This window comes from Drosophila obscura, unplaced genomic scaffold (genome assembly GCF_018151105.1).
Source record: "Drosophila obscura isolate BZ-5 IFL unplaced genomic scaffold, ASM1815110v1 contig_151, whole genome shotgun sequence".
In the NCBI taxonomy this organism is placed as follows: domain Eukaryota; kingdom Metazoa; phylum Arthropoda; class Insecta; order Diptera; family Drosophilidae; genus Drosophila; species Drosophila obscura.
The window spans coordinates 1,554,399-1,565,006 of NW_024542737.1; the positions used below are offsets into that span (position 1 = coordinate 1,554,399).

Here is a 10,608-nt window from a genome sequence, read left to right on the forward strand (position 1 = left end):
CCATGATACGGTAGTGTAAAAAGCATGTAGAGCAGCCATTTGGTCTGTTGACCGTTAACTTTCGACATAACATAATTAAAATAACATAAAGACACATAATAAAACAACAGCTGTTAGCCGAGCAAAGATGCGCATAACAGCTCGCTGTTACAGATCAAAACAGCTGTCAACATTCCCCTTCCCATTCACTTCATGACAAGAACCAAAAGCAAAAAATGCTAAAACTAATAGATATCAATGGAAGGAAATTTGTAATTAACTTTGTAGCGACTGGCCCAGACACTGGCCTCCAGCTGCAGTGCCTCGACCAAGAGCGCGAGCAAAGCTACACAGAGTCTTTGTCCGCAAGTGATTTCACCAAGCGCTTGAAGGTAAGTTCTGATGGCCTGCAAGCATTGCATTCAAATTCAGAGGAATATTTCATGCTTGCAGGCGCTGAACACCCGAGTGAAGTTCCCAGAAGATGATGTACGTGTGGCTCTGGTCCGTGGCGATCCCACACATGCTTCGCTGAGCGAAGCAAACCAGGATGCCGGATGCGTGCTGCAACTTAAATATAAAATGCTAAACAACATGCCACTCAAGTGGGAGTGGCACCTGGCACACATGGACAGAGCCTTGGTTAGTTACTGCCCACATGCAATCCACACCAATGCTGATTGCCGATCTTTTTTTGCAGTTTTATCGCAAGGTTTTTCTTGACTCCATTTCCTGTGCCAGCAACATGCGGGATCAGGTGTTCTCGCTGACAAAGCAACTACAGGCAAAAGATGAAGAGCTGAAGCAGTATCGCATCGAGGGCGCCCAGCTGCGCAGAGGTATGTAGTCTGCCGGGTGATATGAGTTTTTGTGAAACAGTTCTCTTTCCCCCACCAGGAACCGTTGCCACCAAATTGTTTGATATGGACGCTTTCAAGGAGATGCACGAACATATGCTCACAGGTTCGGCTATCTACCGTCAACTGACAGAAGCATTTGATGTTAAAGGTTCTTCCTTAACACTTGTCCATGGGAAGATCGAAGCATCGAAGGTGTCGGATCCAAAAAACAGCCCAGCCTCTCATTCCTCCAACTCGACTCAAAAACTAAGTCCACGTAACAGGTTAGTTTCCAACGAGCATAACTCGGTTCGGAATAAAGTCATAATCTATTTTGATTGCAGGAAGCGTAAGGCAATGGAAAGCGCAAAATATCATATTGAACGTAAGGTGCTACGACGTCGTGCTCAAGGACCAATCGAGTACAAAGAGTCGCAAAGCACCCAGGAGGAGATCGAAGACGATTTGTTTCCTTTGAATGAGGCAGAAGCAGCAACAGACAAGCAACACACAGGAACCTCCTGTTGTAAAAGCAGAAAACATAAAGAAGGAAAGCGTGGATCCCGCATCAGCTCGTCCAGTAACGGCAGCAAAGGCTTTTTCAGTACTTAGAAATCGTGAGAAGAGACGCGCATTGCATGCACGTGCCGTGTGTGAAGCTTTAATCTTTAAGCAGAAGTCTTCTGTTGAAATACCTTCAAAAATGATGGATCTGGCGGTTACCGAACCTCCTGTTGGAGAGGCCGAAGAAACCCTAAACCAATATAAGCCGATATACGACGGTGCTGAATTAGCTTCAAAAATAATTGATCTAGACATACCTTCTCTTCCAGTAGCATGGACTGCAAATGCAGCACCCTCTGGATTGGATTCGGTGTTAGGTTCATTGAAAGAGATGGAGAGCTTCATCTCGAAGACCAAAAATCAGATTTAGCAGACAAAATCAAAGAAACACAAAAAACAGTGTTTAGCTGTTTCAATGGATTCATAGACAAATTTAATATCAATATACTTTAAGCACAAGTAGAACTTGTACTTCTTTTGCTGTAAGCCATTGTCAGACCATCAGGTATGGCTCTGGGCGTCTAAAGGCTATTGAAGAGTCCCACAGAAAGTAAACCTTTAAATTAGGGAGGATAAGTAAACAATAGAGATAATAAATAATAAAAAAATATAATATTTTGATCACACAATCACCCATATATAAGAGGCATACAAATATGCATATTAACATTGCACTAGCACTAGATATTGGACTTCATGAAGGGCTTAAGGTGCCCATGGAAGGAATTTGGCACCGACTTCTGGTTCATGGGATTTTTCATGGCCGCATCGAAAATTCGCTCGTACGCATTGCCGTCGAAGGAGCCCAGCGTGGAGTTGAGCTGTACATCGCTGTAGTCGAAGCCATCCACAATGGCCACAGCATCGGGACGGAGCTTGGTCAGCACTGTTTCCAGGCGGTCCTGCAGCCTGGTCAGATCCGTGTCCGTCAAGTCGATGAACTGCAAGAGTTAATCAATCGATCAAACAAACATTCTGTGTGTGCAAACAAACATTCTGTGTGTGCAAACTTACTCTAAGCAAGTTGGCCATGTGATTGAGCGACTCCTTGACCAAGTACAGTTCCAAAAGGTTCTCCAGAACGTGGTTTAACGCCGCTGAACGAGTCTTTGCCTTGGGACCAGTTACCTCGTCGACAAATGAGGAGAACACGAAGGCGCGGCCGTGCAGCTGCGAGAAAATAAATCAAGATCAGAGCGGGTCAAAGTCCAAAGCTATGTAAACAACCTAACCTCTGCTGCCTGAGTAAGCTCGATTCCCGTGTGGTTTGCCGCTGTCTCTTCGGTTTCGCCTCTGGACAGACGACTGGAGAGGCTCTTGAAAGCCAAGGCAGTCTTTCTGCAAGTAAAGTGATCGTCAGGGTAGCTCAATGAAGTGGGACGGGGGTTTACTTACTTCGCTGCAGCAAATTGCATAGCCTGCACCATGTTCTCCCAGGTGCCCGTCCAAGAACCAAATTCGGGCTTCTTCTGGACCTCAGCCAAGTACTTGACGGTGGGCGCCAATGGAGCACCACTCAGCGCCGCGCGCCACGACTTCATCAGAAAGCGGCCAATCTGCAGGAGCAGAACCGTGTTCTCGCCCTCGTAGGTGCATGCTGCCGTGGCATTCACGTAGATGTGGCCCATATTGGAGGAGCTGAGATAGCCATGGCCGCCGCAGGCTAGTCGCAGCCTCTCAACACCAATGGCCGAGTCCGAGGAGCAGTTCACCTTCAAGGCACAGGACAGGGAGTGCAGCTCCGGGAGACGCTCGTACTTTCCATTGGATATGTCGCCCAAGGTAATGTCGTACAGGTTCCAGAGGTGCGCACTGGCCAGGCGGTACGCCACGCTGGTCGCTATCTCCGGGAACAGCTTCATTTGCTGCGTCACGTGGTCCATAATCTGTGGCTCTGGCTCCCTGCATTATCCATAAAACAAAGAAGAAATTACTCCAAACGTTCAACTGCGGAGGTGCATGGGTCTCACTTGGGATTGATGGGGCTCTGTCGGCGCACTGCCGAATAGCGAGTGGCGATGGTGGCGGCAATCGCCAGCATCACGGCATTGTTCCAGGCAATCACACAGCGCGTGCGCACCATGGCGAAGTAGGTGAGGACATTCGAAGGACTACTGACATAGCTGCCGTCAGAATTGACCTGCGCATGGCGCATCAGCATGCGGGTGCGGGGAATGCGGACGTTCTTCAGGCCCAAGAACCCATTGTTTACGCCAATGAAGCCCATCTTCTTGCCGATGTCGCCGATGTGGATGCCGGGAAGAGGCTCGTGCGTCTCCTCGTCCCGTACCTGAATGTAGAACATGTGGGGACCCTTGGGTTTGTTGTCGATGTACAGCTGGGCCATCACCATGCAGTGGTTGGAGCTGTGGCCCACTGGAAGAAAAGAAAAGTTTACATCTCGTTGGGAAAACTGAGTGTTGATTGCACTTACAGCCTCCAGGCCACCATTTGTATGAGGATATCTTGGGAGTATTCAGCACGAACTCGTCCGTCTTCTGATCGAAATCAGCCCGGGTCTCCAGTCCGCGAAGGTACGTGCCGTGTCCCAGCTCTGTCTGGGCATACGTTCCGCAGGCCTCAAAGTTCTCTATCCGCTTGCCGAACTCCTCGTACTGTTCGGGGGTGCACTGAGCCTGCAGTGCCTTCACTAGCATCACGTACATCACGCCGAAGGGATTGCCACCCGGAACCAGGCCCCACATTACCTGATTATCGTAAAGTGTACTGAACAGGTGAATGCAAAATGATTATTATCTGTTAATGCCCTTCCACACAGATCCACTCACGGCCAGTATTCGTTTCCCCCGGGATTACGCTCCTTCTGCAGCCGCTGCAGCTTCTTTGCCGCAACAATGGCCGACCTGCTGGAAAACTCGTAGATCTCCTCATGCGACTTGTTGTGCATCTGTCGCACCTCCTCCACATCCATATCCTTCTGCAGGTAGTCTCCTGCAAAGCAAGCCAAAATAGCACAGTCAGCATGATTTTCATGCCAAGGTAATCGAGTTGTTGCCCCACAAGATAAGCAATAGTACGAGTTTGTTTACGTACGCACGCTTCGGTTGAACTTTAGCTGATCCTCGCCACCTGACCACCAGGCCGCGAACTCTTCGCTGCTGAAGCTGGCCGCATCCCGCTCCTTCTGGATATCGGGATTAACGGAAGTTGGGATAGCTGAAGCTGCCATTTCCTTTTCTGTGAATGCGCTGCGAGACTAAAATCTACAGCCACTTGTTGCTGTTACTTGCTGCGGCTAACTGAGGGGCCACCATCGATTTCACTTGTATGAAGAGAAGCCAGGCCAGCAACAAACTTTGCACGTTTGCTCTTTAGACTTTTCATATGTATGTATACATATGTACATACATATGTATGCGAACACAAAAGTAGGCACCATATGTGCAAAAATGTCTTTCAAATCTACATCTACACCACTTAAGCCTATCAGCATTGTTAAAGCGACCTCGTATAATTGTTTCAGATAACAAAATTGTATGTTGTTATTCTATTATTGGCCCTGCATATGTTTGATAATCAGCTGTTTAGTTAACACAGAATTACCTCCATAATTATCAAGCAGGCTCCGGTTTTCACTTTCGCAAAAATATTTCCAAATTACTTTTGAAAACAGAAAGTTAGACGCTGCTAGCCGAAATGAAAAGTAAACGGCTTTTTATACAACAAAACAAATTTTAATTGCATAATGAAAATAGATGACTTTTTGATGCATTGAAATGAATTTGACACTATTACCAGTGCAATTGAGCTATCGATAAGTCTCTGTTAAATGTAACCAACCACACTTTTGCGAATGTCGGAGCAGCCTTATATGACTTTTGGCTGAAAACGCAAAAGTAAGTAAAAACGGGGGCCTGCCTGATAGAATTACTTACATAATTAGGTAATTGTGCTCACATAATTTGTGCAAAATGCAATCAGGTGTTAACATAACAGAGAATGCAAGCAATGTTGCTGTTATCGAGACTCTGCCATCCCTATTGCATTTTGTTTATAATATTCAGCCGATGAAGAATGCCGACAAATTTCAATATTGGCCTGCTGGGGCACGTGGACAGCGGGAAGACCACTTTGGCCCGAGCTCTGAGCTCCATCTCGAGCACAGCGGCCTTCGACAAGAATCCCCAGTCGGTAGAGCGAGGGATTACCTTGGACTTGGGCTTTAGCGGACTGCTCGTGGAGGTGCCGCCAACTCTGTCGCAAGCGGCGGATAAGCTGCAGTTCACCTTTGTCGACTGCCCCGGCCATGCGAGTCTCATACGCACCATCATAGGAGGTAGGAGGTCTCGCATCCATGACACCTTTGAGTAAATCAATGAGAATGACCCCTGCAGGTGCTCAGATCATCGATCTAATGCTGCTAGTGGTGGACGCCCAGAAGGGGATTCAGACGCAGACAGCCGAGTGCCTGGTCATAGGGGAGCTGCTGCAAAAGAAGTTAATTGTGGTCATCAACAAAATCGACGCCTTTTCAGACGAACAGAGGGAGGCCAAGCTAGAGAAGCTGCGCTCGCGCCTGGCCAAGACTCTGGCGGCCACAAGTTTCGGCAGCGAAGTTCCCATGTATGCAGTATCTGCCCTGGAGGGAACCAACATTCCCGAGCTGCGTGCTAGCCTGAGCGAGGCATATTTTCAACCGCAGCGGAATGCGAGTGCTCCCCTCCTGATGTACGTGGATCACTGCTTTGGCATCAAGGGCCAAGGCACAGTCTGCACCGGCACACTGATCCAGGGCAGCGTACAGGTCAACGATACAGTGGAGCTGCCGGCTCTGGGCGAGAAGCGGAAGGTGAAGTCCATGCAGATGTTCCGAGAGAACGTGACCAGCGCGTCCATGGGTGATCGCATCGGCCTCTGTATCACTCAGTTCAATGCCAAGTTGCTGGAGCGCGGTGTAATAGCCCAGCCGGGCTACCTGAAGCCTGTGTTGGCCGTCTGCCTGCAGCTGAGGTCGATCCGCTACTACAAGAACGCCATCAAGTCAAAAAGCAAGTTCCACATTAGCGTCGGCCATGAGACCGTAATGGCCAATGTAACCCTGTTCGAAGACAAGGAAGCCCAATCGACTGAATTCGACCTCAGCAGAGAGTACGAGTATGCGGAGGAGCTGCTGCCAGCGGAAATGCCGGCGACAGGTGTGGTGTTTGCTTTCTTGCAGTTCGAGAGCCCCGTCCTGACCACTTTGGGCACGACTTTGATTGCCTCCAAGCTGGACATGGACGCCCATAGCAACAGCTGCCGTCTGGCCTTCTGGGGACAGATTTCCTGGCAGACGCAAAACACCAACTACGTCCAAGACGTCCTGCCCAAGCTGTGCGTCTTCAAGCGGAAGCAGAAAGTGGCGAGCATCCAGCGGGTGGTCAGCGCGAACGAGGTGATTGTCCAGAACCTCTTCAAGAAGGAGACCAACCGAGACATGTACGTGGGCATGTGGATCGAGCTGTCCACCGGAGAGAGGGGTTGCATAGAGCGCACCTTCGGACAGAGCTCCAAGGTCTGCATTGTGTTCCGAGAACCTCTTTCCGAATCGACGATTGCGAAGGTCAGGGATGTGCAGGTGCTGTTGAGTTGCAAGAAGTACATTTTCAATAAACAGGCGGGTCTGTTTCAATGATACAAATATACTAGTGCGTAATTTGCGGTGGATAAAACATTAAAAAAATAAAGAAACGAATTTCATTTTGAAATAACTACTTTGCGCCTAACAGCACACATTTATGGCACACACCCCCACTGTAAACTTAATGTGCGCGTAACAGCACATTTTGGCATCTCAGCATGCCGCTCACGAGTGCACGGCCACACTCTAATCCCAAATGCCAATGAGTCCAAACAACAACACTGGTGCCTGCCTGCCCAACAAAATCCAACATAACATCGAAACAAAACGAATCGTGTCAAAGCGCAAACTGCAACCGCAACCCGCAACACGGCCAAAACCAAAGCACCTCCACCAAGGACCAGACCAACGAAGACACACGCCAAACTCAGCCAAAGCCACAAATGTACTGGCGCGCTGTCCCGCTGATCCTGCTCTTCCTCACGTCGAAATCAGACCAAGTCAATGTCGACTGCAACGAACTGCAGATGATGGGCCAGTTCATGTGTCCCGATCCTGCCAAGAATCACATCGACCCCAAGACTCAGCAACTGCGCGGCTGCACCAAGGAGAGCCGGGCACGGGTGTGGTGCATCGCCGCCAACGAAATCAACTGCACGGAAACGGGCAACGCCACCTTCACGCGGGAGGTGCCCTGCAAGTGGACGTTAGTGCTAGCCCTTGTGTGTCTTGCCCACAGAGGCCCATTACTGATATATCTCATTTCTCCACAGGAATGGCTACCATTTGGACACCACATTACTGCTGTCAGTGTTCCTCGGGATGTTCGGCGTGGACCGCTTCTACCTGGGATACCCGGGCATCGGTCTGCTCAAGTTCTGTACACTGGGCGGCATGTTCCTGGGCCAGCTGATCGACATTGTCCTCATCGCCCTGCAGGTGGTGGGGCCCGCCGACGGATCCGCCTACGTCATACCCTACTACGGGGCCGGCATCCACATAGTGCGGAGCGACAACTCGACGTACCGGCTGCCGCGCGACGACTGGTGATGGTTAAGAAAGCACAACGTTTGGTGTACAGTAGATCACGTTAAGTCATTGTTATATCTTAAATTCGGCTTATGACACTAAGCAACGACTGCTAAACTCAGATTAGTGCATTACGACGTACCCTAGTGATAAGTGTAAAGATTGTTGCCACCCCTCCCTTTCGTAGCCTAAGTTGCATTATTTAGTCTTAGTTACCTCTGTACATGGATATACACATACACAAACATATACATATACAACTCTACACGTTTGTAATTGTGGGAGCCACATAGACAAATTGTTTGCCAATATAAATAACGATTTTAAACACTTTGCTGGCCATAGGCTTTTATTATACGTACATATGTATGTATGTACTCACGTCCCCCTTCCTCTGCAACGGAGCATCCCAGCGAAATTGCTTCTGTCAGTCAGGCGTCAGCGGGCCCAAGAACACACACTTCTTGGCTATCAGACAAAATAATTGGCCACACTTGTACTTTGATCACTTGAACATTTTCAGCGTGACAGAGATTGGTCAGCGGCACGACGCCGCCGCTGCCGCTGCGTACTGGGTTGACTCACTGGCGAAATGCTCAGACAGGGCTAATCGACAAGGCACACACTGCAGTGCGGATGGCGGCTGCTGACTCTGCTGCTGCTGCTGTAACTTCTGGCCCTTTCATCTGATTGGCATTTCCGAAATAATCAGCGGCGACGCATCACGCCGGCGACTTGTTCGATTTAATTGCATGGCCCCCAAAAACCCGCTCTTCCACACCCAAATCCTCTCCACAGTCCCGCTCTGAGGGGGTCGCGTGTAATCCGATGCGTTTTAATTAGGTTTTCAATTGAGATCAAGTTGAGTTTTATCTCGAATTGAATGAGTGTTCCGAAATGCAACCGAAAATCCAAAAGGAAATACCACCAGCACAGTCCATCTAAAACTGTACACATCACACAGTTTTAGAGCCACTGGCCAGCCAGCCTTCATTAAACTGCGGCTCGGGGGCCAACAAATGGCGAATACGCCTTGTCAGGCGTTGACAGGGGCAACGGTAAATAATACTCCATTTCCCTGCCTCTGCCTCCTTCTCCTCCTCCTCCCCACCGTCTACAATGCTCTGTCAAATTGGCAATGCACTGACCCGGCCACAACCACGCCCACCGTCCACCATCCACCGCCCCACCTTATTGTTATGTGGACATGTGGCTTGGCCTTTCAATTAGCCAAGTTGACAATATGTTGTTGATGTGGCTGGAGATGGAATGGCAATGGGGCTGGTCTATGGATCCACCACATAATTACAGTGTGAGAGCCGTGCCGCCTGTGTAAACAGCCAGTGGCAGCACTTGATCTTTGTCTGACTCTGCCTCTGACTCCGACAGCAGACATCAGTTGTTGTTCCAGCTCCAGTTCCTCCTCCTTCAATCCTCCAATCCTCCAAGCCTCGAGTGCTGCTTCGGGTATCAATATCTGCCACTGTTTTGCAGCAGGCGGCATTCTGTTTGGGGCAAATGAACTCTGGCCATTAGGGAAATTCGAGCAGCTTGTTTGTGCGCTCCATTGCCATTTGCCAATGCCGCGCGCGTGGTAACCTTCTGGAAAATGCCCAGAGCCCCAGGAGCCAGACCCAGGGGCCAGACCTCCGTGTTGACACTCTGGCTGGTCGCGGCACTATCGGATCGGGGTCTGGCTGGGCCGATTCCGATATTTGGCCTGGGATTATACACACCTGACTGCTGGCCAAAAATAGACCCACAAATCGCTTAGCCAATAGACGCGGCTGAAACCGAAATCGAGTCAAGAATGGCCCGAATGCAAATAATGGCTAATTGCAAATATTTGCCCATATCAAAATAGCATCGATGCGCTGCGGAAACTGTTCTATATATACTCTTACTCGTACTCGTACTCGTGTGGAGATACCTGAGACTGCGACTGTGACTGTGCTGTAGACGGGTTTGCCTTATTTGCCGAGCGCTTAGGAGCCCAACGCTTAATTACGCTCAAGTGGCGTGGAAAATTATGGGGCTGGCAGAGCCTCCTCGGGTTGCTGCCACATTACTACTACCACCCACCCACCTACCACTCGACCCGATGACGTTTATGCCAAATTGCTTTGCACGTTAAAGAGGTACGGGAGTGGGGGAGGGGGCCTATGCAAATAGCATTTAATGAAACGCAATTATTTAATTTTCAAGTAAATCACATACTGCGTCACGGTTCCCACCTGGCTGCTCCACTCCGTCGTTCGTCGTTCGTCGTCCGTCGATCGTTGACGTCGCCTTCGGTTGTGGTTCGGTGCAGTGGAGCTCTGCTCTGCTCCCCCCTCTCATCTCTTCGACTGGCTTGCCTCATAAATAATGACTAGGCAACCTCTTGTGACAAAATGTATGGCTATGGCCTGGGAAACCGAGCCGTAGAGTCTCAGCCTCAACCTAAGCATCAGCCAAAAGCATCAGCCAAAAGCCAGGCCGAGTATCGTTCGTGATAACTGCAATTTTCCATCGAGTGCGAGTACGAGTACAAGTATGCACCCAGCCACACATACAATGAGTGCATAAATCATCTCCACCTCAGCTGCAACTCCGGCATGGCATTTTCCAAACTGG

The 10,608-nt window shown here is 49.6% G+C and overlaps 4 protein-coding genes across 4 annotated transcripts; 3 read left to right on the plus strand and 1 right to left on the minus strand.

The window, feature by feature from the left end:
* Nucleotides 1-159: 159 nt before the first annotated feature.
* Nucleotides 160-1,997, plus strand: LOC111081199. Its single transcript, XM_022371206.2, has 5 exons — nucleotides 160-371; nucleotides 433-621; nucleotides 680-818; nucleotides 877-1,102; nucleotides 1,163-1,997. Exons 1-5 carry the CDS (start codon nucleotides 216-218, stop codon nucleotides 1,428-1,430), a joined length of 978 nt encoding a protein of 325 aa, XP_022226898.2. The 5' UTR covers nucleotides 160-215; the 3' UTR covers nucleotides 1,431-1,997.
* LOC111077071 (probable peroxisomal acyl-coenzyme A oxidase 1) lies at nucleotides 1,979-4,658 on the minus strand. The gene is made up of 8 exons (XM_041591846.1): nucleotides 4,437-4,658; nucleotides 4,172-4,334; nucleotides 3,817-4,109; nucleotides 3,353-3,758; nucleotides 2,778-3,284; nucleotides 2,615-2,720; nucleotides 2,397-2,552; nucleotides 1,979-2,323 (listed from the first exon to the last, which is right to left on the minus strand). Exons 1-8 carry the CDS (start codon nucleotides 4,570-4,572, stop codon nucleotides 2,063-2,065), a joined length of 2,028 nt encoding a protein of 675 aa, XP_041447780.1. The 5' UTR covers nucleotides 4,573-4,658; the 3' UTR covers nucleotides 1,979-2,062.
* A 308-nt stretch (nucleotides 4,659-4,966) lies between these two features.
* On the plus strand, nucleotides 4,967-7,019 carry LOC111081198 (selenocysteine-specific elongation factor). The gene is made up of 3 exons (XM_022377192.2): nucleotides 4,967-5,239; nucleotides 5,325-5,679; nucleotides 5,738-7,019. Exons 2-3 carry the CDS (start codon nucleotides 5,418-5,420, stop codon nucleotides 7,015-7,017), a joined length of 1,542 nt encoding a protein of 513 aa, XP_022232884.2. The 5' UTR covers nucleotides 4,967-5,239; nucleotides 5,325-5,417; the 3' UTR covers nucleotides 7,018-7,019.
* A 178-nt stretch (nucleotides 7,020-7,197) lies between these two features.
* Nucleotides 7,198-8,315, plus strand: LOC111077074 (TM2 domain-containing protein CG10795). The gene is made up of 2 exons (XM_022371207.2): nucleotides 7,198-7,669; nucleotides 7,737-8,315. The coding sequence occupies exons 1-2, from the start codon at nucleotides 7,407-7,409 to the stop codon at nucleotides 8,011-8,013; spliced, it is 540 nt and encodes a 179-aa protein (XP_022226899.1). The 5' UTR covers nucleotides 7,198-7,406; the 3' UTR covers nucleotides 8,014-8,315.
* The last annotated feature ends 2,293 nt before the right edge of the window (nucleotides 8,316-10,608 follow it).